This window comes from Hypoxylon fragiforme (assembly GCF_022984875.1).
Source record: "Hypoxylon fragiforme strain CBS 206.31 chromosome Unknown GGS25scaffold_10, whole genome shotgun sequence".
NCBI lineage: Eukaryota > Fungi > Ascomycota > Sordariomycetes > Xylariales > Hypoxylaceae > Hypoxylon > Hypoxylon fragiforme.
Window position 1 is genome coordinate 661,289 of NW_026054765.1, and position 24,540 is coordinate 685,828.

Below are 24,540 nucleotides of genomic sequence, written 5' to 3' on the forward strand. Positions count from 1 at the left end.
TACATGCACGAGTGGAGAACGACCACGATCCATACTACGATGAAGGAGAATCCTGATAAGGATTTGCCTACTTGCCTCGATATACTGATTGAACATGTCCAACGTCTCCAGAAAGGACTGTCAATCGACTACATGGAAGATGTCAGCCTGAAGGATGGCATGATCAGCGCCGTCCAAGGCCACCCAGCTTTCAGCATTGTTGTTCTGAAACCATCTGCTACATTCGAGAGCATTTGCTCTGACCTGCGCAGTGCAGCCGGAATTGCCCACCGCTGCAGTACCCATAACTCACAGTACCTCGCACCTGACGATCAATATTGGACCGATCGAACATACAGGAACAACAACAACAGGCCTCAAGGGAACTACCGTCCCAGAAGTGCCCAATCTGGACGCCGCTATGATAACCGACAAGGCAAGAAAGACAAGAGATGCTTTGTCTGCGGCAAGTTTGGTTGTTGGTCAACGAAGCATCCGATGAGTGAACGCAAAGCCAAGAAGAACAAATGGCGTCGCTACGTTCAAGAAGTCGGAGAAGGAGATACGAATGAGGATTTTGCTGCCTTCCTCTTGGACTATGAGGGAATTGATGTCGCCACAAGCGACGATGGAGAGCAAGACCAAGCTGACTTTGACTCGTGGTATGCTACCCACGAAGACCAAGATGATATTTACGACGATGGTGAACAAGAACCGACCTTCTCAACACAGTACCTGACCCAATATGGTGCTGTTGATGGCGAAAACATTGCCAACATTCTTGCAAACCAGGCAGCAATGCATGCTTTCACTGGAATTGATTTGTTCGACAACGACGATCTGGAAAAGGCAACGGCCGCAACCCCTCACGAGACTTCCAAAGTACCGACCGCGTTCTACTTGGAAGACCGATATGCCAACGCCTTTCAGGGCATACTCCCCGATACGGGAGCAGCCGGGATATCATCGGGCGGTGAACCCCAATTGAAAGCTCTGCAACGAACCCATCCGAGTATCCGACTCGACACCACCACTGCCGGTCAACATACAGTTCGCTTTGGGGACAACCCAGAACAGCAGAACCTGGGCACAGCACGAGTCCCAACACCATTTGGAACAATCCCGTTCCAGATTATGCCCACAAACACCCCCTTCTTGCTCTGCTTGAACGATATGGACCGGCTGGGGATATACCTCAACAATGTGAAGAACGTGCTTACCCATAAGAATAAGGATTACCCTATTGTCCGCAAATGGGGCCATCCATGGTTCTTGGTGGAACGAGAACGCTCTGTCGCCTATTGCCACTTAACAGAGAAGGAACTACGCCAAATACACCGACGATTCGGCCATCCGGCGACCGAACGCCTTCACAATGTCCTTACAAAAGCCGGATATGACGATGTCGACCCTGAAATCATCAAGAAAATCACCAAATATTGTCACCAATGTCAACTGCACGGTAGTGCACCGGGAAGATTCAAATTTACCGTCAAGGATGACATCGATTTCAACCACACGATATACATTGACGTCATGTACATTGGTGGTCGACCGGTACTTCACGCTGTCGACAAGGCAACCTCATTCCAGGCCGCCAAGTTCTTGAAAGACATGTCTGCAAGACAAGCCTGGGACACCTTGAGAATGATTTGGATCGACACCTATTTAGGACCACCTGACAACCTGATATTTGATGCAGGTACGAACTTCACGGCAAATGAGTTCAAAATGAACGCAAAGGCCCTCGCCATTTCGGTGGAGGAAGTTCCTGTGGAGGCACACAACTCCATCGGCAAACTGGAACGATACCACGGACCGTTGAGACGCGCCTACGAAGTTATTTCCGAAGACATGAAAGAGCACCGCATGGAACCATCCTACATTCTGCAGATGGCTGTGAAAGCCGTCAATGACACAGCAGGACCCGATGGTCTGGTTCCGACATTGCTCGTCTTTGGGGCATATCCACGATTGGTCGAAAGCTCACCACCCATGCCATCACTGCACCAGCGAGCTGCCGCCATCAAGAAGGCCATGGTGGAAGTCCGAAAATTGAAGGCACGACGACAGGTGAGCGAGGCGCTCGGTATGCGAAACGGCCCAAATACGTTGAGCACCCTCAACCTCCCCCTGCAATCGGAAGTTCGAGTGTTTCGGGAAAACAAGGGCTGGAAGGGACCCTACAAGTTGGTAGCACGAGACGGCGAAACGTGCACCGTCCAGATCAACGACAGACCCGTCAAATTCAGGACAACTGTCGTGAAGCCCTATCACCGCGATGAGACTACGCACATCCCGATCGAATCCGAATCCGAAAGTGAACCGGAGGATGAAGACGATCTAGACGAATACGTTCCAGAGCAAGCACCGGAACGAGATCCGGAGCCACGCGTACCCAAAAGAGGACGAGGACGTCCCCGCGGTAGCAAGAACAAGCCAAAGGAGAATGCTGCCAATATGACCCAGAAAGAAGTCATCGATAGACAGCTGTCGATACAGCTACGTAACGAAGGCAAGATTACCACGCCGGGACAACCATTTGAAGCCTCCGATGCCCAAGAAATTGAAGGCTTGATCGGACGAGGCGTATTTTCATTTGAAAAATACGACCATGCCAAGCACGGCAACATCCGAATATTCAATTCACGAATCGTCCGTGAAATCAAGGGCAAAGCAACGGACAACCCATATGAGAAATCGAGACTTGTTGTCCAAGGACACAGTGACGTGGGAAAACGAGTGATACTGACCCAGTCACCAACGATCCAGCGAGCGAGCCAACGAGTTATTGCAGCTCTTGCCCCTGCGCTGCTACAAGAAGGCATGATTGTCTGGCTGCGTGACGTTACGCAAGCATATACACAATCCAACACGCCCCTTAATCGCAAGCTTCTAGCACGACTACCTACCGAACTTGTTCCGAAATACCCGGAGGGTACTATTATGGTAATTCTCAAACCGGTTTACGGGATTGCCGAAGCCGGAACACATTGGTGGGCTACTTACTTCAAGCACCATCGAGAACGACTCAATATGAAAACCTCAACCTACGACCCCTGTTTACTCGTCACGAAATCAGACGAACGTTTTGGTTTGGTCGGTATGCAAACCGATGACACCCTCGGTGTCTCCGACAAACAGTTCGACCGCCTTGAAGACGAAGAACTGAAGAAAGCCAAGCTTTTGGCCAAGCCTAAGACCTACCTCACCGACGAAGAACCCTTGATCTTCAATGGTTGTATTCTATCTAAAAATACAGACGGATCACTGTATTTGCGTCAGAAAGAGCAGGGAAAGAAAATTACCCTTGTTGAAGAGTCTGCTGACGATGCTGCCCAGCAGTATATCCGACAGAGAGCCCGTGGCGCCTACATCGCCACCATATGCCAACCGGAAGCAACTTGTGATATGTCCGAGGCAGCACAACACAAGGAGCCTGGGAAGGACGAGATTGCCCGACTGAACAACAGACTTCAATGGCAACTCGAGAACCTAGACAGAGGACTCCGATACGTTCCCCTTAACCTCCCAGATGCCAAACTGTTCTTGTTCGTGGACGGATCCTTCGCGAACAACAAAGACTTAAGCTCGCAGATAGGTTACATAATCGCTCTCGGAAACGAATTGACGAATAACGACGACGCGATGAACGACGAATTCTTCAAGGTAAAGGGCAACCTGATACACTGGAGCTCGACAAAATGTCGAAGAGTTACCAGAAGTGTCCTCGCCAGCGAGATATACGCGATGATCCATGGTGTTGATATGGGAATTGCCCTTGGCGAAACCCTTACAATGATCTTGAACCAACGAGGCATCCCGCCGACGGTTCCAGTCGTGGTTTGTACTGACTCTTTCTCCCTGTATGAATGCTTAGTCAAACTGGGTACTACTAAAGAGAAAAGGTTGATGATTGACATCATGTCACTACGACAATCATACGAACGCCGGGAAATTGCGGAGATCCGATGGATCCAGGGAGAGGACAACCCGGCTGATGCTATGACTAAAACGAAGGCTAACAAGGCACTGAAGACATTTGTCGATACTAACTGCCTTACACTACGATTACAGGGATGGGTTAAGAGAGGTTGATACATTGGGATGAAAATGGGAATGAAGTGATGGACGGAAGCAATGGGCACGAGAAAAGAAAAGATAGCCAGTGTGGGAATTGTGGGGAACAGTCACGTGACCCACATGGCCCGTGCCCATCTTTGTAGCTTACTTCAATTGGGAAAGGATCTTCGATCCTTTCCATCCTACTTAACAACTTCAACTACATTCATGATTCTGACCTTTTATTTGCAACCCACCGTGATCACGGAACCACCTTATCTGTTCCAACAGGTATGCTACGTGCTATTTTACCTTTACTAGGGCAGCTTGCTAGCAATCCATGGATAAATATTCAATACCCCTGGATTCCTTACCATTTCAACCTTCATGAACAAAACACAGGACACAGGACACAGGACACAGAATACAGAAGAGGTATTAGGTAGACAAGTGTTTTTTAAATAGGTATCTTTTAACGACTTCATTTTGTACAGACGTAGAAAATGTTCTGGAAATATCAAAGGTAAAACGTCACGGCGGGGTTTTGGAAATATAATGATCCCACGCAACATGACATCCGTACACCCAAACCCTCCCTATACACTCCATGAGCTTGTAGTAATTCTAGCATGCCTCCCCACAATACGCCGGCATGCACGTCCCCTATTTATTGCTGATTTCTTTTTACCAATTTAGGTCCTAAACCTTTTCATTTCCCCTTCTTGGCCATCGTGTTCAACGCGCTACCGTTCTTGAACCACTCGATCTGTGCCTCGTTAAACGTCTGGTTCAACTGGACGTCAAATGGCTTGCCATCCTTGGGGTGTACCCTCATCGTCATGGGCTTGCCAACAGCAAGTTCCGTGCAGAGCAGGTCAATCTAGATAGGAATGTATATTAGCCAACTTTTGTCTCATGAAACTGAATAGGGAAAAAAGTTTCAAAACTCACTCTGTCATCTGGCTTGATCTTGTCGTAGTCGGCAGGGTCCGCGAAGGTAAGAGGAAGCATACCCTGCTTCTTCAAGTTGGTCTCGTGAATACGGGCAAAGCTTCGTGTGATGATAGCAAGTCCACCAAGATGGCGGGGCTCTAGAGCGGCGTGCTCTCGCGAGCTACCCTCACCGTAGTTCCAGTCACCGATAACAACCCACTTAATACCCTTAGCCTTGTAGTCGCGAGCTACAGCCGGAACCGCGCCCCATTCCCCAGTGGTCGAGTTCTTGATCTTGTTCGCCTCGCCATTGGCCTCGTTGATGGCACCGATCAGCATGTTGTTCGAGATGTTGTCCAGATGTCCACGGTACTTGAGCCACGGGCCGGCCATGGAGATGTGGTCTGTCGTGGTCTTGCCCTTGGCCTTGATTAGAATAGGCATATCTAGGGCATCCTTGCCATCCCAAGGCTGGAAGGGTTGTAGGACCTGGAGACGGTCCGATGTGGGTGCAACTTGGACAGAGACGGTCGAGCGATCGGAAGGAGGGGCCTGGTAGGTGTTGTTACCAGGGTCGTATCCCCTGGCTGGGAGAGCATCACCGGTAGGAGGCGTCAGCAGGAATTCGTTACCATCCTTATCCTTTAGCTTGTCGGCCAAGGGGTTGAAGTGAAGAGTGCCAGCAATGGACAAAGCGACGACTAGATCGGGGGAAGTAACAAAGGAGTGGGTGGCAGGGTTGCCGTCGTTTCGACCAGTGAAGTTACGGTTGTAGGACGAGATGATCGAGTTGGCCTCGCCCTTCTTGACGTCTCGTCGATCCCATTGGCCGATGCAGGGACCGCAGGCATTGGCAAGGACGATACCGCCAAATTCCTCGAAAGTTTGAAGCTGACCGTCGCGTGCGATTGTTGCTCTTACTTGCTCACTTCCTGGAGTCACCACGAACGCCGCCTTGGCTTTCAGTCCGTGGTCCATAGCATCCCGAGCAATTGAAGCAGCTCGAGACATGTCCTACAAAGACGTTAGTTTCCAATTCCTGGTTCTGCATGGAACAAAGCTTATATCTTTTAAGACTTACTTCGTAGGAGCTGTTTGTGCAGGATCCAATCAAGCCGACCTTGAGGTCTTCAGGCCAGTTGTTGGCCTTGACAGCCTCGCTGAACTTGGAGATGGGGGTGGCCAAATCGGGGGTGAAGGGACCGTTGATGTGCGGCTCGAGCTCGGAAAGGTTGATTTCGATAAGCTGGTCGTACTCGGCGCCCTCATCCTCACGCAATTCCTTGGCGTATGAGCGAGCAAAGTCACCAATTTGCGAGCGCTTAGTGGCCTTCAGGTAATCGTATTGGCGTTCGTTGAAGGGGAATAGAGATGTAGTAGCTCCAATCTCGGCACCTAGTTCATAGTTAGTACAAGGGACAATGAAACTAAACGATAAAGGTCATAGAATGATATTGAGAGACGGAGGAAAGTGACATGAAAAGGGAGCAAAGACTGACCCATGTTGCAGATTGTACCAGCTCCAGTTGCACTAAGAGTCTCGACACCAGGTCCGTGGTACTCAACAATAGCACCAGTACCACCCTTGACAGTAAGAATACCGGCAACCTTGAGAATAATATCTAGAAGCTTTATTAGTATTTAGTAAGAATGCCGAGGAAGATTGAACACACCTTTGGGCGAGGTCCACCCGCTCATTTCACCGGTCAGCTTGACACCGATGACCTTTGGCGCCTTCAACTCCCAGGGCAGGTTGGCCATAACATCCACGGCATCAGCTCCACCAACACCAATAGCGCACATACCCAGGCCACCAGCGTTGGGGGTATGCGAATCAGTGCCGATCAGTAGACCACCGGGGAAAGCGTAGTTCTCGAGAAGAATCTGGTGGATAATACCAGAGCCAGGTCTCCAGAAACCAATGTTGTACTTGGCGCATGCTGAGGAAAGGAAGTCATACACCTCCTTGTTGATGTTGATGGCTCGTTCAAGATCCTTAACGCCACCGATTTGTGCTTCAATCAGATGGTCACAGTGGACGGTAGTTGGGTTAGCAACGGAAGGCACTGGAGTAGTGAATGTTAGTAATCATCGCTTTCAGTAATGGTCTGCAAGAATTGGGGTATATTTTGGAGTAGTTATGATGCAGTTAAGGAGTGGTTGCTCCTAAACCAGCTAGCTCCAAGAAGATATCTTTACTCTCAAGACAGAGGGGGGAATGGGCACATACTGCCGGCGGACATAAACTGGAGGATAGCCATCTGAGCAGTGGCATCCTGGCAAGCAACACGATCTGGTCGCAACCTAAGGTATGAGACACCCCGCTGGATGTCTTGGCCATGGGGGTCGTCAAGGTGGGAGTATAAGATCTTCTCGGCATAGGTCAAGGGTCGGTTTAGGCGGCTGCGTACAATCGCCAGGTTCTCAGACATCTTCTTGTAGTTGATAAAGTTGCCCTCTTCCCAGTTGTTTTGTTTGACCTATAATGTGCGGGAAATATTAGTCTTTGATCGCGGACATCTTAACAAGCTCTTGAGATTCGCGAACGGGATGATAAAGCTACCTTCTTGTCTAGAGGGGAGTCTGTCACAGTGGCCATGCACCTTCGCAGGTTCATGGCTGGCATGACCCGCGAGCGGGCGACATTGCCCAGGACCTGTCGAGTGGCCAACATGGTGACAACCGCGGTCCTGAGGAAGAGGTATGAGGGGTTCAGACGTGAAGGATCAGTCTGGACAAATCTACTATTAGATTATAGAGGTTGGAGGAGGGGAGGTAAGAAGATTCGTAGAGAAACACAATGGGTCTCTAGGAATAAGCTCAGGTGAAAGGGAATTGGTATGTTCGGACGAAGAAAGGGAAAAAAAAGAACGTTGTGATGGGAAAAGAAGAGAAAAGGTGGAGAGTTTTGTGGTTTGCGATTAAAGATGCTACTAATGACGGTACGACGGTACAGCGTTATAACGGTGCTACGGGAAAGGGAAGCTGGTAAGCCTACTGGTCCAAATCGACGCTTAGGTGGCTAGGCTTGCTGGGTATCAGGGAGTGGTAGGAAGTATCAGGGTACTTCGGCTAAGACGAAGAGGTACATCCACTGTAAATAATGTTACCCGGCTGAATGGACCAATCACAGTGAATCCGATTACTTTCAAGTAAAAGCTGTGACCTCACCCTGCCTTCTGGGATATGTCAGCCACACTGCATCGAGATAAAGAAAACGCCAATTTTATTAATTGGTCAAGAATTTGAAAGCTACGTATCGTCCTTATCAAATTCAACTTAACTCTCCATCTCATCCGCCCGTATATAGGTGTGTACCATTAATTTTTAAACATTTCCTTCCGTGTTGTTCATAACAATTATCGATACAAGTAAATTCTTACCCCGAATTAAAGAGTTCTGTCAAATTGTGCGGTTTGTGAATCGGATGAAAACGGTCTTGATGCTAACTTAGGCACCTCCGGACCCAGGCTTCAGTTTACCTACCTAGTACCTAGGTTAGTAAGTTAGTAGGTTAGTATTTGCCTAGCAGCTTCAATGTTAGTTCCAATGTTGAAGTTGACTAGTTACTAGTTATACATAGATTTCATGATAGGGAATATTCAATAGGCTTGTTTCCTTCAATCACATTATAGACATTGCTAAGACCTCCAACATTGAAAATACTGTAGGTACATCTCAAAGCCTCATTGGCAAGCTGAAAAGATCTATGACCTAACTTTGAAGTCGATCCCTGCCCATCTCTATAGCTTGGAGGGTAGCAAGCGCCACAAACCAACCTTGGAACTGATGTCTTTACACATGGCAAGATACTACCAGGAACTTCCGAACTACCTACTCTGCTACCATAGATACATGTAGTTAGGCTAGCCTTCCTTGTCTTGCTGCAACAAACTAAGCACACAACACTGAGTCCAGATTCTCTCTTCGTTGGTATGAGAGTCGCAAGACTGATAACACAAGTAACATCAATGCCTCTATACACATACATGTAGGTATATAGTTACCAACTTGGCATTCAACCTAAACTCCACTGTTCGTGCCTGAGCCTGTGAATGTATCTTCGAAATAGCCGCAGGTACCAGTTCGCTGTCCACAAAGTACCGCCGCAAATGCAGGAGCCCTGAATCGCTTCACGAATGCAAGTTGGCCCACATTTTCGAGGTCTGCAGGCCAAATTCGATAGGCCAAGACAAAATTTTGCAGAGTCTGGAGACCAATCGGGTGGGCCGCCATTGGCCAATCGGCGGAAATGCTAATGACAAGGGGAATATGGAAATCTTGCCTCGGTGTATGTTCAAAATTGTGGCCGAATTGTTTACACTAGGTTAGACTGAACCGATTCGGTAAAGAGGGAATTGTTAATTGCAAGTTGCAACACTGTTATTAGATCATAGATGCTATTATCAATATTGCTATTCAATATTCATTTTTAGATGCTGGCAAATATTGTGTCCCAAGGAGAACAAAAATAAGAAAATAGGAGGAAAATCATAAATGAATACTAGTAGTTATTAGTTTAGTGCTCGTTTAGTACTCGGTGCTTAATGCTGATTGCGTCAGCGTTAACTAGTTATTATTGTTCAAAATTTAACAATGTTTGTTAAAACTACAATGCCGCTCGCCCGGCCCTGCAACGCGGAATGGGTCCCCGGATCAAATTCGGAGGCACGGCACATGTAAATTTCCATAAAAAGAGAGTAAGAACGCTATGACCACCTTTTAGAACGCGACGGGGCCCAAAAAAAAGTTTGACCCCACCAAAATTTCTACAGTCGAGAAATCTGCAAATCAACTTACCTAATGTCATTTGCTACTACCAATGTCTACCATACCATCTTCACTCCATCATAGTACCATACAACATCTACACTACACCATATTCAGCCATCACGGATAGATCATGGGAGTCACCAACAAGCGCACGCTAAGCAAGACCCGTCGCAAGACGAGGGATCTTGATCAGATCAAAGCCGACCTCATCTCCCCGAAGCACCTTGCCCAATTCAAGGGAATGAAAGCCCCGGAAGATCTTCCAGACTTGGGTAAATGGTATTGTACCGAATGCGCCAAGTGGTACGAGAGCGAGGTGAACCTCGTAAGGCATAGGAAGGGAAAGCCACACAAGAGAAGGTCCGTTTGCATTCATCATTTTGGGTATCTAGCCTGCCTACCTAGTAGCTCATCTAACATTATCAATGCAGAGTCAAGCAACTTCGCGAAGAACCATACACTCAGAAGGAGGCTGAGGCAGCTGTGGGCCTGCAAACCAACAACCAAGAGCCCAGCCAAGCCGCGAAGACTGCCGACAACGAGATTATTATGGCAACCTGATTGTTTCCCATCTCACTTTATGAACCTCGAGAGACGCTCTCGTGATATAGGTCTCTCTCCATAGATCAACCAAGTGTCGTCGATCAAGCGCATTGCTGGGCGCATTTTACTATGAATTAGTATGCAACAATGCGGCAATGCAACTCCAGGCTTTTCACCACCATATAAATTCGTATGATTGATGGTCAATCATCAGCATGGCTCATCTTAACCCACGAGCTCTCGGCCTCACAAGACCACTCGGACGACCTCTGCTTGTCCCAGCTCTACCTCTCGATTGCGTGCCACCTCTTGATGGACCAGGCATACGGGATTGGCGGGTATCAGGTGTCGCGAACTTCTTGGGGGTCGCTTTGGACACGGTTGGTGGATTCTCTACGAAGGATGTATCCGTAGTCCTAGAGAGATAATCAGAATATTGGCACAGAGCCTCAAACAAACGGAATTCGCATACATGAATGTTGTCTCCCCATCCATCATCTCTCCTCGTTCTGTGCTTCGTGATCGGCCCGTGGTAGGTTGTTGGTCCTCGTTTAACTTGACTCTACGAAATGACTCGGCAATTGGTCCCTACAAACACCCCTTATTAGACCTTATCATATCTTGTATGTAGCTTTGTAAACCCTCCAGCCCACCTACCTCCGGAAAATCCACGCAAAAAGCGTTCATGTTTAGTCCGTACAGGAAGCTTGCGAAGTCCTCACTAAACCGAGCGAGACTTTCGTGCATAAGTTGGAAGTGCATCATGTTGGCCTCTAGATCGGCAACCGCGTCGGAAAGCTCGGCGAACGCTGGCTCGAAAACGTTCAACGGGAAGGGTTCGCTGCCCTCGACGCTGCGCTGGGCGGATTCGCGGAAGGAGGAGCGGGAGGAGGGGCGGAGGGGTGTTGTTGGACGCGATCGCGACGTGGAGCGCGGCCGTCGCACGCTTTCGTGGCCTTCGTTTGCAGACATTGGTGCGGGATTAAAGCCAATAGTAGTTTGTGTGGTCGAGTCTCGAATGTTTTCTTCTGATTGCCCTTGGTAGGTAGTTAAGAATTATCTAGGTGTTGCGATTTAGGTTGGTGACTCCAAGGGTTCAAGGTTGTCTTGCATAGGAAGGCTAGCTAAAGTTGCATGTACATAGTAGGTGTACAGTAGGTCAATCAATGCTTGGCAACGATGAAATAACCTGAACTTCGAAGGATGGTGGGGGTAGTTACTGTGCAGTGTGCACGTGCCATATTGCTAGTATTTAGATGTCTGAACGGTTGCGCAACGGCTCGGGTAGCACGATCCTAGAACTTGCATAATGATATCTTATATCTTACTAAAAGTGCCAACTGGTTACATAATGAAAGTCTAAGTAGTAAGTACTACACATGCATCTTGTATGGTACCGGTCGGAATACAGGGTTTCAGTTCATTCAACTTCAATGTTGTTAACCTTGGAATACAACTCCAATGTTACCTACGAACTAATTAGTACATACATATAATACTACCTTTGACCTAAAGATTCTCTAATAAAGATTCTCTAATAAAGATTCTCTAATAATACTTACTCCGGGCTCAAGGTACGGCATAGTACAGCTGACTAGCAAAATACGATTGGCTCATCAGAGACATACGAAAACTCGTATACATAACTACGTCAGCATTGGTAGCTCCAACATTTCAGACCTCTTTCTCCTTTATCTTTTTATTACTCGAGGCGCTACTTTGCGCCTTGTCACCCACGTCGCCTGTTTATCACGCAAACAAGCTACCCTCTTCCTTTTTCCTGCCACAGAATAAACAGCTAGCCAAGCTCGATACGCGGAAAGGGAGAAAAGTGCGCTTACACGGCGATACGGTAGCTCGGGTCCGTCGGACATTGGCTGTTCCTGGGCCATATGAAAGTATCAGCATCACAACCATTTCGCTTCTTCAAAGCTCCAAGGATAGGTTTAAATACTCTTACCGGTCTATCCGCAACCTGTAAAGCTCCCATTTTGCACAGCTCTCCATTTTGCTCTTCTTTTAAACCTCTACGCGCATTCTCGGCCACTGTCCATTCTCGAGCTCATCTAGCTTGGCCGTCTGCACTGCCCCGTGGGAAACCACCGCATCTTCGCATAAGCTGTACAAGTACGCGCGCATTCCGCTCATCGTTGCGCCCCTTCCTCACGAGGAACACGTATTTTGAGGCGCGGAGATACCCAGCCCACCACTGCGAAGACGAGAAGTGTTTGAAGAGTCAGATCTCTCTTGCGCTATATATTGCGCCCTTGTTCGCACTCGGCGCATTGGTACTTTACAACCTAGTACCTTTGGATTTAGCTTCAGCTTCAGCTTCGAAACCAAACGTTGGAGAGTACTCCAGCTACGACACTGAAGAAGTCATGGAAACCCTTCCAGGTAGACCGGGGAATTTAACCCCCGAGCAGGATGAGAAGCTGCGCAAGTTCTGGGAGATGTTTTTGCAGGTATGCGCCGTGATTGGCGAGGAGGGGACAGCTGAATCAGAGACCGCCTCTGAGGCACCGGGGAAAGCCAACAACTCGGGATCCGAAAAACCTAAGAAGAAACGAATGTCCCTTTTTAAGAAGAAGAAGGACAAGGATAAGGATAGCAGTAGCACGTCTTCCAAGAGTTTTGCCATGGATAGTATCAAAGAGAATGACCCTGAAGATAAATGGGGCGAGAACAAGACCTATCTCGAGACCCTCGCTACACATTCGCCAGAGCAGATAAGAGCCACGATTTGGTCTATGGTGAAACATGACCATCCTGACGCCCTTCTCCTCCGCTTCCTCAGAGCTAGAAAATGGGATTTGCAACGAGCACTCGTTATGCTCATGTCGACTATGAACTGGAGATGCTCGGACTCGCGCGTTGACGAAGAAATTATGGTGAATGGCGAGGAATATGCCGCCATCAACGAGAAAACAGCTGAGGGGAAGAACAAGAAATTAGCAGAGGATTTCCTATCGCAGTTGCGGATGGGGAAGAGTTATTGCTATGGAACCGACAAAGCAGGGAGGCCCATCTGTTTTGTTAGGGCCCGCCTGCACAGAGCGGGCGAGCAATCAGAAGAGGGTCTCGAGCGATTCACGGTCTACCTTATCGAGACAACCCGGTTTATGTTATCCCCCCCTGTCGACACTGCTGTGAGTTCCTCATGAAATCGAAATCTACCTAGGTACCTAGGATATAAAAACTGACCCTCAAAAAGTGCGTCGTCTTCGACCTAACCGGATTTTCATTGGCCAATATGGTGAGTTTCGCTCTTTTTTTCTTCCTTTCTCTTTTTTTTTTTTTAAAAAAAAAGGAAGAAAAAGGTTGTAGTGTCACTATGAAAGGCGGAAGCTAATTCTGCATAGGACTATGCGCCAGTTAAATTCATGATCAAGTGCTTCGAGGCGAACTACCCCGAGAGTCTAGGGGTAGTCCTTGTACATAAGTCCCCGTGGGTCTTCCAAGGTTCGTCATATCATGATATCATTAATATCCCCATCTCGTGCATGTGTAATCTCTAACCGAAACTATAGGCATCTGGAAGATTGTTCGTGGATGGCTTGACCCGGTAGTCGCAAGCAAGGTGCATTTCACCAACACTCTCAAGGACCTGGAAGAGTTCATTGCAGCGGACAAGGTACCAGATGACCTGGAAGGCACGTCAGGCTACTCGTACCAATACGTGGAACCCGTACCTGGCGAGAATGCCAAAATGAAGGATATCGAGACCAAGCAGAAACTCGTGAAAGAACGTGAGGCACTGTACGAGGAGTACGAGAGCAAAACAATCGAGTGGATCAACGAGACCGACGCCACGAAGAGAGCGGCCCTACACTCGGAGCGCGACGCCGTCGCCAAGCAGCTGAGGGAACAGTACTGGCGTCTGGACCCCTACCTCCGATCGAGATCCCTCTACGACAGGATAGGGGTCATCAAAGGTGATGGAAAGCTCGACTACTACCCTTCCAAGACAGCACCAGCCACCACCACCACCACCACTAACGGAACCGCGGCGGCTTTGGCAGCGGGAGAGACGTCGGTGGATGATCTGGATTGAAAACTCCAAGGAAGCGGGTAGATGGGTTGTGTGTAGAGGATTAAAAAAATTCATGGATAAAGGGTCATGGAAGTGGGCAAAGCGAATAGACTAAGGTTTAGGTACCATTACTATTACTACTACTTTGGTATCAATACATATCACCAAAAAGCGATCAAGGCGAATTCTGGAAGTTCTTTTTTATTTGATTTAGGTATTTATTCATGCTTATCACGTCACGTTCCCCTTTCTGTGTCGTGTAGGTAAGGACCTATAACAGAGTGATCTCCGACTGCAAGCTTTCGGCCCTCAGCGGAGGCCCCATCACATCTTAGACTTGAGCTCCTCGCCCAGGGCTTTGAGAGCTTCCATGTCGGTCTTCTGCTGAGGCCAGCCCACGCCAAGTCCTTGGTCTTGGTTTGGTTTGGGAATCTGGTGAGCGAGTTAGTTGATGTCAGTATCGATAACAAGGGGCTGACTGAGTAGGAGTAGGGGCAGAAGAGAGTAGGGAGTTAGTTGTCTTACCATGTGGAAGTGGACCTAGAGTTAGAGATGATGGTGATTTGGTTAGCTGTTTGCTCAGTACTAGGAGAATTTTTCTCTATTTCCTTTCTTCGAAATCGTCCGCTTCTACCTTCAATTACTCCACAAAACTGCTCGTGTAGAATAAAAGAACAGAGGACCAATGAGGAAGAGAGGAAGAACAGTTAAGGAGAAGCAGGAGGGATGATATATATATATATATATTAAAAAAAAAAGAAAGAAAGACTAAAAAACTCACGTGATCGACCTCCTGATGCGCAATGCGGCCATTGTTCTGGAGGATGTTGTAGTTAGAGGCGCCGGTGGCAGTCACCAGCTTCTTGGCCACGGGCAGGATCTCGCCCAGTTGGTCGTCGGGGATGTCGGTTAGCTTTGCGCCGTGGAACTTGGGGATGACGAGCTAGCGTGTTGTGTGAGTAGGTGGTGTTTACTTGATGTAGCAGGGGAAAGGGGAAAGGGGAGGGGAGAAAGGGGGGAAATCTTACAGCATGGCCCTTGCTCAAGGGGTTGATGTCGAGGAAGGCGAGGGTCTTGTCACTCTCGAAGAGCTTGAAGCAGGGGATTTCTCCTATTATTATTTTATATATACTGTTAGTTTGGCGGTTGCATTTCATATAAAGCTATTACTTTGTTTGTCCTGGGTGATGAAGTGACAATACGGGTATCTCGGGACTTGGTTGGACGCTTTAGCTTGCCTTTGATGATCTTGCAGAAGATACAAGCGGCCGACATGTTAAATATCTTAAATGTATAGTACTAATTAATTACTCAATGGTTTGGGATTGGAGATGGAAACGTGGACCTTGATGGCTGGCTTTTTAGATCCAGATATAATCCGTAAAAATAGGTAGGTAGATAAGTATAATTGAAGCTGAGCTTTCTCTGTCACAGCTAGAATTACTAGAACCTTTAAATCTTTAATAGCACGTCACTTCATTACATACACCCATAGCAACAGAGGGGCACAAAAGTAACTAGATACCTACCCCGCCTACTCTCATAATGTCTCATTGTTGGCACCGCGGTAATATCTCGGTAAGCTTTTCAATTGAAATGGGAAGTAAAAAAGGAAGTAAAAATAATTGCATGCATGCATCGACAACATGCTATCCATGAGGTGCAATAAAAAATATTAATAAAAAACATTAATACAAAACATCAATAATAAACATCAATAAATGAATTAATGAGTGTTGGTTGTTGGCGTTGGTTGGCGCATAGAAAAAAGAAAGGCCAAAAAAAAAAAAGAGAAAAGCAGTAAAACTAAAAATTGAATCTGGGTGTTCCAGAATAGTGTTTCCAAAGATTAGTGTAAAGGAGCATTGTGGGTTGCACAAGGTTGAGTCAGGTAAAAGGCATGAGTCAAGTACTTTTATACAATCCCGCTCCTGAGAATTTGCTGCTGTTATATCTTGCTATAAGACCTGTTTCCTGGTGCCGGTGCACGGACTTGGGTTGATGAGGATAGTTTACCCGAGATCCGACGCACGGTGCGTGTCGCTATTATACGGTAGGATTGATTGATATAGTATCGCGAGAGACACTGTTAAGAAACATGTTAGTCGAGCACAGTTGTAAGCGGTTACATGTGATGACTTTTGACTCATTATACCTATATGGATTCCTATCTACCTGTCTACCGAATACCCTCCTACCTGCGTAGTGGGTAGGTTTGGGTTTGTAGACGACTTGGTGGCCCACGGGTAACTTTTCATTCTGATAATATCCTCCCTTGATATGTCCCGCCTTTTAAGTAGATTCACATGTCAATGAATGTCATGATATATTCCCTTAGTCAAGGGATGTTCACCAGCTCCCGACCCCGACATGGTCAGAAACTGGTCCTTTTCTTCTTTTTTTCTCCTGCAACACCTGTTCCCTAAAATGTAGCATATGGCTTTGCTAACCTAGTCATCTTCTTTTCTTTTCTTCGGCCTGGTGATAGTTAAAGATCAACTATCAGGCCATGGGGAGTGAAAACTCCATACACCCCCTCTTTAATCAATCCGCTCTAATTCAATTTGCTATGCATCTTCCCCAAAGGCTCCTGGTTGAAAGAACCTATATCTCGTGGCCTGTAAATGTGGCATAATTATATTCCGCCCGCCAGCTGAACCCACCGCGGCGTAGGCAGCCTCATGACAGGCGGTTCCTGTAGTTTCGTTTTGTGGCCTCCTCCTCCGCCTCATTGTAGTGGTATATGGGTTATATCTTCTCCTTCTTGATCGAGGCATCCGGCTTGAAAATATTACCCATATGGTATATCATTAAAATCGTAAAGGGTGTATAGGTATATCGCAGCAACAACCGGAAGCCTCCAATTTTGGCGACGTAGTAAATTCAAGAATCGAATGACGCCGGAAATTTCGAGCTGAGAAAACTCCGTGTTCGGCTTGTAGCAAGGAGGTTTCAGAGACCATCCATGCTCAAGCACCGAGAGCAAATAAAAAGGCATAAACTCCTTCTGCAATGCAAGCTCTCCCCTTTTCCTTTTCTTTCTCTCTCGTCGTTGTAAGGCGCATCGTATCTCGAAGCCAGCCACCGGGCAGAAAACTGTCAAAAAGAAACAGTGGCAGGCCTCATTCCGCAGCCGGTATCCCCTGCGTCTTGAGGAACTCGACAACGTCGTCGACTCCCTTGGGTGAGTTGATCCAGTGGCCGCCGCTGGGATACTCGTGCCACGAGACATCCATGCCGAACCCGCGCAGCGCATCCCGCAGCTGCTTCCCGTACTCCACAAACACGATCGGGTCGTCAGCGCAGTGTCCCAGAAACGCCGGCGTCCTCCGCACGAAGTCGTCGTTCTCTAGCTTGTCTTCTTCTTCTCCTTCCACCTCTAAACCCCCTTCCTCTTCTAGCCCGAGCACTTCCCTTGTCTCCTGCAGCGAACCCCCTGGGAACGGCAGCCACGGGCAAAACCCAATCAGCCCACCGAGCCTCGACGGACGCACACCCTCCACCTCCCCATCCTCGCGATGCCCGAGGTGCAGCAGGGTATGCACAGCGGTGGCGCCGCCCTGGCTGATGCCGGCGAGGAAGACGCGGTGCAATCCGCCGACGCGCTGTGCCTCGGCGCGGACGATGCGGCGGAGGCTCTCGACGCTCTCGCGGAGCCCAAACACCTGGAGCTCCTCGTTGTCGGTGAAGTCGAGCATGTTCCAGACGTCAAACCACTGGGGTACCTCGACGCCCTGAATCTCGGCGAGCCGGTCCTCGGCCTGGGGGAAAACCCACCGCACGCTCGGGAACACGTCCATCAGCGACCGTCCTTCGGAATCGCGCGACCACCGCAGCAGCGCGTCCGCCACGTTCGTCGACGTGTCCCCCCGCCCGTGCAGGAAGATGATCGTGTGTGTGTGCTTCTGCGGGACAAGCGGCGCTACGATGGACCGGGCTAGATCCATTGTAGCTTTTTTTTATAGAAGTGTTTTGGCTCTTTTTCTTTCTTTTCTTTTGTAAACCTGCTATTAAGTAGGAGGTAATGTAGGTTAGTTTACCTATTAGCTGTTTTTCTCTTTCCCTTTTTTCCCTTTTACCCTTTTTGGCGGTGGAGCTTTGTAGATAGGTTAACTACGTAGGTAGTTATTTAAAATAAAATGGATGGATACAAAAACGTAGCACCCAAAAAGAATGATGTATGTAGGTACTAGGTTAGATGACGATGATGGTGGATAATTGTTAGTATGTATAGATGGTTATGTAGGTAGATATCTAAGATACTAAGACAAATAGATAGATAGATAGATACTGAATAGATGGATAGATGGATAGATGGGTGGATGAATGGCGTGCATGCACTGCCTCCCCGAAGGAGCGGGTGGGCAGGATTAGGTAATAATGTCGTGAGTCCTGAGTCTTTGAGTCTTGACTCGTGACTCGTGAGGAAATGCCAAAGTTTAATAGGATTCAATGGATTCTATGGAATTCTTATATTAAAATGCGCTTTAATGGAAGAAGGAAGAATGTTGATAGGTTTAATACATACCACTTAAGGTTAGACTTTAGTAAGCTTGACTACTAGTTAGTATTTACCTAACCTCCAGGGCTACGTACTACGTACTACGTAGTGCTGAATTACGTAGGCACGTAGGTAGGTCATGTACTTGTACCTCTTACCAGAATCAATGGTTCAATACAGTAAAAACTCCGGCCCGACCCGGTCCGCTGCCAAGCCAAAACACCACGGCGGAGTGTATCCAGAAACAGGTCCCTAGGTATCAACCGTATCATGCATGATGTATCATGTCTACCTACATAGTACATAGTACTATAGGTTACATATGTAGGTAGCTAGGTAAATATAGGTAGCATCTCCTGAGCAATATATATGTAGTATTTATAGGTCAATGTCACAGACGTGCATTCGGTATAACTTATCCACATCATCGAGTCTTTTTATACTTACTTACCTAGTATTACTTATATACTAGGTTACCTAAGTATTCTTATGTTACTTATATACACCTGCCTGGCACCTCCTCGTGTCGAGCATGTCGAGTATAACATGTCGAGTACCTACAATTCATCTTTAACTCTCTTCGTCTTTGCCTCGGTATCCTCATCAAGTCGTCTGCTCTTCGTGTTCTTCTCAACACCACCGTCATCTTCCCCAACTAACTTCTTCTGAGCATCACTATCGCCGATTGTGCTTGTATCTGCGGCTAACCCTCTCCGCCGTCGGTCAACGGCTGAGATCTCGTCGTCGTATGCAGTCCACTCCGGAACCTGCCTTCTCGCCCGGTCGAGCTTCGGCTCTTTGGTTTGCGGATTGTTACATAGATCGATAGTGCGCGCTTCCTTTAGACTCTCATCGCTGCACCACGTCTCGCACCAAAGCCACTCCTGCGGAAGGCTGTGGATCGGAATCACGAACTGCATATGATTTGGTAAGTCTTGATCGAGGTTGGAAAGGGATCCCGGATCGGCCGATAGCTGGTGGTAATGTTGTCTAAGTCTATCGCCGGCAGCGAGCTGTCGGAAGCGGCGGAGATCAACCACGTAGAGGGCTGAGATATGGTACGGCTTTCCCTTGAGGTAGTTCTTCCAATAACCCTGTTTCCAAAACCGGAAGCCCTCCATCTCTGTTCGGGAGTCGCACATCGGCGTAAATCCATAAGGCGCGCCCTCTAGGTCAAGATTTACGAGATCCATCAGGTCCGTCCTGACGATCTGATCCGCATCGACGAAAATGACCTTGTCGAGCGAGAGAGGAAAGAGCACATCGAGGAAGAGGATCTTGTAACCCCAAATCTCACGTTGCTTCTCTTTCTGCTGTCGTAGCCAGTGGGGCCATTTATATGTGACCATCTCGTACTTGAAGCCGTATTCTTCCGCCAAGTGCGGTATAAACTCCTTGAAGGAAGGCGATAGAAACTGCTCGATGAACCAGAACTTGACCGTTTGGTTTGTATTCTTCATGACAGAAACCATCATGATGTTGAGCATGCGCTCGTAAAGATGACCGCTTGCCACAGAGAAGACGTTAATATCGGCATGCTCCTCCGCCGAGACAGACTTAGATTTTGGCTTCGATCCGCCCAAAATCCCCTCGGCAAACTTAAGGCCACGAGATAGGAGGTCCCCACTGGAGTCTGCTGTACTCTCCTCGAGAACGTCTTCTAGCTCCATACCAGCTTTCCTCTCTAGCCGTGGGTATAGGGTGGTACCTTGGAAGTCCATAAGAGCCACTTCCGTGCCCTCATCGCCTGGAACGGCGTTGTAGCCTTTTGCGCCGACGCTGATGATATCGAATATCTCTGAGCTTCTCCCTTCTTTGAGGTAAATATTGTAATAACCAGGGTTGGCCTTGAATTGGAAGTAGCCCAGATTGGCCATGATGATTGTGTCATCAAAGTGAGTATTACTCTCAGTACCAAGCAATAGTTGCACACCGCGGGGCGCACCGCCCGAGGTTTCTCGAGAGTGGCCCTCGATGAGGATATGCTCGAGTTCGTACCCGGCGTCCACGTCTGACTTGATCGAGCTCAATTTGAGATTGTCAAGATCGTGAATCGAGTTCTTAGCTGCTACTAGCCAGACAGGTGGAACGTCCATGCCCAGATTTAGAAGAGCTTCGGAAGGAATCCCTTTGAATGTCGCGCCTCGAGAGATGACCTTTCCAGCATCGTCAAATGAAGGTGCTGAGTCTAATACGTAGCGGTAGAATCTCTTGACTGGAAGCTCACTGAGCTTCTCTTGGGGATTTAAGAAAATACGCATGTAGACACCATCAAGTTGTGACAAAACTTCGAGTATGGGAGCCCATTTTTGTCCCAACTCGCTAGCAGGGTTGATGACGGCCACAAAGTGAATACTGGCCGTGGAGGCTTCGCCGACATGGATCATTGTATGGGTTGAGTTCCACTGGTCAAACATGGTCGTTCGTAGGGTCGGCGCAGACTCAAATATTCCTTCTGGAAGGTCTGAAATGGTCGACAAGGCGGTGATTGACGTGAGCTTAGCCGCAGCTAGCGGATTTGAGATTTTATCCGTCAAACCCAGTGCTTGAATCGCATTATATACAGGATTAATACGAGTAGCCTGTTCAAATTCGAGGAGGAGCTCGAAGTCCGTTTCTTTGAACGTCGACTTGGCAATAAATGGACCGACAACACGACCGTTGATGATGAGAAGCTGGGCACCTGGCGCAAACCCAGTGGCTGATAGGAATCGAGACAAGGCGGCGTTATATCCGCCCTCCTTTGCATCACGCGGATCTTGCTCGAGGAATTCTAGCTCGTTGAGGTTCGCGAGTTCCAAGAGCTGGGTAGTGAGCAATTCGGCAATATCTTGTACATTGCTAGATGGTGGTGGGTTGTTGACAATGTCAATGCGTATTCCCGGGTTGTTGCGTCGGAAGGCCAAAGCAGAAGATACAAGATGCAGACCTTGCTCAGAGGTCAAATCAGCCACGATAGTAAGGGTTGCCCAAGATTCTTTGCTCGTATCTTGGTTGGCTTCGATGACCGGGATTTTGTTAAATAGGTCGCTATGTTCCGAGTACAACTTATTGACGTCTAAGACGACAAGGGCATTATTACTCTCTGGGAAGATGTAGGGGTTACGCCGAGTCGGGGCACCTTCTATGAAGAGTCCGGGTATCCACACATCGTCGCTGACTTTGCCCATGAAAATGCCTTGCTGGACCATCTGTAAATCGTTGCTCATCTTCATGCTCATTGTCTGAAGCCAGTTATCTTCTCGCGGTATAGCGAGTCCATTAAGAAACATCGGAGGTATTTCGGTATCAGCGTTGAGCCGTTCTACCCAATGCTTTGCAAGTTCGACTTGTTTCATATAGGCTTCAGACTCGATAACTTCATTAAACGGAAGAGCCCTGCTGTCCTCATCTTTCGGAGTTCGATTTTTGATGGCCTTCTCAAAAATCGATTGCTCAGTGGCTGTCCCTATGCTGCAAGCTTCTAGATAAGACATAAGAGTAGCCAGACCATAGTTCTCAAGCACGTAGTATACTATTTTTGCTCGTTCCTCAGCCTCCTTGGTTGGTGTTAATGGAACCAATCCAAAGCGGACAGGTAACAACCTCTTAATGAACATTTGGAGCTGCTGAACGACCAGAGTCAGATCTTCAGATTTAGTGAAGTCAATCGGAAGGACCAGATTGAAAATATCTTTTCGAATTGGTGGGATCTGCCCAGGGTATGTCCTTTGCATAAGCTGTCAAGATGGTCAGCCATTCAATAGTGCTCCATATTATCGGTGAACGAATACTCACAGCCATGAGACTTGTAGGGTATTCAGCATATCGCTTGTCTTTTTCAATATTGTTCAACCAGACAATAACACGACCCTCTTCAATTTCGTCTCGCCAATCAAATCTACTAGGCTCGTCGTCAGACTTGGCGATTGTCACTTCACGGTGGCCAAGTAAAGACACGGCTTCTTCCCCAGTCAAACCTAATTCTGTGACGCCCTCGATGAGCTTTCGTTCTCTGCGGATGCCATCAACGAGAGTAAATGGATCTATTTGTCGCTCGATCAGCTGAACGCCATTCATCCAAAGGACGTTCATCCCGGCAGGAACACTCAAAGCTCGATTTTTTCGGTGTTCTGTAACGAACGCGCTTGAAGCATTATGAGCTGCAATTGACGCAGAGAATTTGGGAAAGTCTTGAGTTAGCTTGATTAGGGTTTGAAAGGGGTCATCGCTTTGCATGATGAACGACCCAGCCTTAAGCCCTAACGATGATAGTTCGGAGCTCGATAGGGGTTTGAGATCTGTGACTTCCTGCTCCCCATCGAGCACCACTTCGGTAGGCACAGATTCGATAGCCGAACTTGTCTCAGACTTCTCAGCATCGCGGTCGTCAATAACGATGTAGTCTGTTCGTTTCAACTGAAGCTCCACCCCATATCCACTAACCGGCAGCGGCTCTCGTTCCTTGGCTTGGTCAATACGGTATCGTAGGCGGTAAGAAACTTCTCCTTTTCGGGCCATCTGAGCTAATGATTTGTGAAAAGGGCCAAACTCAGGCCTAGTGATATCGGCGTACAAAATGGCCTCAGCCCCAGCGCCCAAGGCTCGGTCGAACGGGAGTGAGCGTATTTGTCTGTCTTTTTGTAAGAAAAGGCCGATAAATTTGAAATAATAGTACATACGTGTCTCCTGAGACTTGACCTTCAGAGTTCGCAAGCGAGGCCGAACAATACTGTTTCCCACCCAGGAGCACCCATTCATCGCAGTCATTTCTAGCTTGTTCTAGTGACGGCACAACGGCCGTGTCATAGTATTGGTAATGCGCTTCTATCCTGGGAGCTGCTGATCTCATGGAGAGAGCGAGTCGAAAGGTGGACAAGGCCTCGGGACTTTGAAAATGACCATCTTGTTGAAGGATGTCAAGAAACTTTTCGTATAGGTCCTTATCCGTTTTTGCATTTGCGAAGGTTCCATCGGCGATTCGGTCGAGTAAGGGGAAATACGATGTTGTGTTCTCCCCCGCGGCAGTCTCTCTACGCTACATTTAGTTGTTGTTCATTATAAAGTCTGTCTCATATGTACGCAACCTACAGAAGCTCGACAAGATATGGAGGAGCAGGAAAGGCAGCCTGCATAGCAACATTGATAGATGGCCCGGCTACGACATGGCCAGAATGCAAGCAGAGAGTGGCCAAAAGAGTGGCAGTAAGGCCACATGGCAATTGGAGAAGTCGTATCATGATATCTTGTAGTTAGGGACCTACTAAATACTACTGGACACTGTAGGTGAGGCGTGTAAGTGGAGGGGCAAGAAGTATAATAGCTCTGTCGCAAGCTCAGGCAGGCGGCAGAGCTGAGCTAAAGAGATTATGAACAACACATATGCTGTATGTTGTAGACTGGCTGAAAGTAAGAATTCTTATTCGGTCGTCATCATAAATAAGTCTGTTATTGAAAGGCGCAAAGTGGCTTTTTCGTAGGTCTGGAACAAGTTATAAATGATGTATGTCACTGGTAATATATAATTATTTTAGGTATACCTAGGTAGTATAGTACGTCGATGAAGCAACTGTATTGTACTAGTATCAATTGAACACCTAAACAAATAGATAGGTACGTACAAGCACTGTACATGCATGCATGTAAGTAATAGCAGAGCTACAGAGGAACCTTAACCAATGAAGTTTAGCCAAAGATCCAAAGATCACCAATGAGAAGAAAGACTTGAGAAACTACA

General features: G+C 47.8%; 7 protein-coding genes across 7 annotated transcripts; 2 read left to right on the forward strand and 5 right to left on the reverse strand.

Moving 5' to 3' along the window:
• Positions 1 to 4,305: 4,305 nt before the first annotated feature.
• Positions 4,306 to 7,648, reverse strand: GGS25DRAFT_528007 (aconitase family-domain-containing protein; the record flags this gene model as incomplete). The annotated part of the gene is made up of 7 exons (XM_049265138.1): positions 4,306 to 4,921; positions 4,993 to 5,988; positions 6,056 to 6,369; positions 6,474 to 6,596; positions 6,648 to 7,040; positions 7,205 to 7,454; positions 7,538 to 7,648. 7 exons carry the CDS (start codon positions 7,646 to 7,648, stop codon positions 4,751 to 4,753), a joined length of 2,358 nt encoding a protein of 785 aa, XP_049112093.1. The 3' UTR covers positions 4,306 to 4,750.
• Positions 7,649 to 9,769: 2,121 nt separating this feature from the next.
• On the forward strand, positions 9,770 to 10,784 carry GGS25DRAFT_509688 (uncharacterized protein). Its single transcript, XM_049262586.1, has 2 exons — positions 9,770 to 10,107; positions 10,179 to 10,784. The coding sequence occupies exons 1-2, from the start codon at positions 9,878 to 9,880 to the stop codon at positions 10,306 to 10,308; spliced, it is 360 nt and encodes a 119-aa protein (XP_049112094.1). The 5' UTR covers positions 9,770 to 9,877; the 3' UTR covers positions 10,309 to 10,784.
• On the reverse strand, positions 10,316 to 11,394 carry GGS25DRAFT_78342 (DASH complex subunit Dam1-domain-containing protein). The gene is made up of 3 exons (XM_049266013.1): positions 10,948 to 11,394; positions 10,763 to 10,878; positions 10,316 to 10,706 (listed from the first exon to the last, which is right to left on the reverse strand). Exons 1-3 carry the CDS (start codon positions 11,260 to 11,262, stop codon positions 10,511 to 10,513), a joined length of 627 nt encoding a protein of 208 aa, XP_049112095.1. The 5' UTR covers positions 11,263 to 11,394; the 3' UTR covers positions 10,316 to 10,510.
• A 1,277-nt stretch (positions 11,395 to 12,671) lies between these two features.
• Positions 12,672 to 14,344, forward strand: GGS25DRAFT_516087 (phosphatidylinositol transfer protein CSR1; the record flags this gene model as incomplete). Its single annotated transcript, XM_049263156.1, has 4 exons — positions 12,672 to 13,439; positions 13,505 to 13,546; positions 13,653 to 13,752; positions 13,821 to 14,344. 4 exons carry the CDS (start codon positions 12,672 to 12,674, stop codon positions 14,342 to 14,344), a joined length of 1,434 nt encoding a protein of 477 aa, XP_049112096.1.
• A 163-nt stretch (positions 14,345 to 14,507) lies between these two features.
• On the reverse strand, positions 14,508 to 15,774 carry GGS25DRAFT_509693 (HIT-like domain-containing protein). Its single transcript, XM_049262587.1, has 4 exons — positions 15,352 to 15,774; positions 15,105 to 15,266; positions 14,849 to 14,863; positions 14,508 to 14,755 (listed from the first exon to the last, which is right to left on the reverse strand). Exons 1-4 carry the CDS (start codon positions 15,478 to 15,480, stop codon positions 14,648 to 14,650), a joined length of 414 nt encoding a protein of 137 aa, XP_049112097.1. The 5' UTR covers positions 15,481 to 15,774; the 3' UTR covers positions 14,508 to 14,647.
• A 1,671-nt stretch (positions 15,775 to 17,445) lies between these two features.
• On the reverse strand, positions 17,446 to 18,270 carry GGS25DRAFT_526063 (alpha/beta-hydrolase; the record flags this gene model as incomplete). Its single annotated transcript, XM_049264910.1, has 1 exon — positions 17,446 to 18,270. The coding sequence occupies one exon, from the start codon at positions 18,268 to 18,270 to the stop codon at positions 17,446 to 17,448; it is 825 nt and encodes a 274-aa protein (XP_049112098.1).
• Positions 18,271 to 19,207: 937 nt separating this feature from the next.
• GGS25DRAFT_509703 (glycosyltransferase family 24 protein) lies at positions 19,208 to 24,381 on the reverse strand. The gene is made up of 4 exons (XM_049262588.1): positions 23,895 to 24,381; positions 23,486 to 23,836; positions 22,602 to 23,436; positions 19,208 to 22,543 (listed from the first exon to the last, which is right to left on the reverse strand). Exons 1-4 carry the CDS (start codon positions 24,041 to 24,043, stop codon positions 19,382 to 19,384), a joined length of 4,497 nt encoding a protein of 1,498 aa, XP_049112099.1. The 5' UTR covers positions 24,044 to 24,381; the 3' UTR covers positions 19,208 to 19,381.
• Positions 24,382 to 24,540: the final 159 nt, after the last annotated feature.

Coding starts and splice junctions, on each gene's coding strand:
- GGS25DRAFT_509688 (XM_049262586.1), top strand. CDS start 9,878: ATGGGAGTCACCAACAAGCGCACGCTAAGCAAGACCCGTCGCAAGACG. Junction 10,108..10,178: donor GGAAAGCCACACAAGAGAAG/GTCCGTTTGCAT, acceptor TTATCAATGCAG/AGTCAAGCAACTTCGCGAAG.
- GGS25DRAFT_78342 (XM_049266013.1), bottom strand. CDS start 11,262: ATGTCTGCAAACGAAGGCCACGAAAGCGTGCGACGGCCGCGCTCCACG. Junction 10,879..10,947: donor TTTGCGTGGATTTTCCGGAG/GTAGGTGGGCTG, acceptor GGGTGTTTGTAG/GGACCAATTGCCGAGTCATT. Junction 10,707..10,762: donor GATGGGGAGACAACATTCAT/GTATGCGAATTC, acceptor TTATCTCTCTAG/GACTACGGATACATCCTTCG.
- GGS25DRAFT_509703 (XM_049262588.1), bottom strand. CDS start 24,043: ATGATACGACTTCTCCAATTGCCATGTGGCCTTACTGCCACTCTTTTG. Junction 23,437..23,485: donor GGTCAAGTCTCAGGAGACAC/GTATGTACTATT, acceptor ACAAAAAGACAG/ACAAATACGCTCACTCCCGT. Junction 22,544..22,601: donor ACCCTACAAGTCTCATGGCT/GTGAGTATTCGT, acceptor CCATCTTGACAG/CTTATGCAAAGGACATACCC.
- GGS25DRAFT_509693 (XM_049262587.1), bottom strand. CDS start 15,480: ATGAAATGCAACCGCCAAACTAACAGTATATATAAAATAATAATAGGA. Junction 15,267..15,351: donor CCTTGAGCAAGGGCCATGCT/GTAAGATTTCCC, acceptor ACAACACGCTAG/CTCGTCATCCCCAAGTTCCA.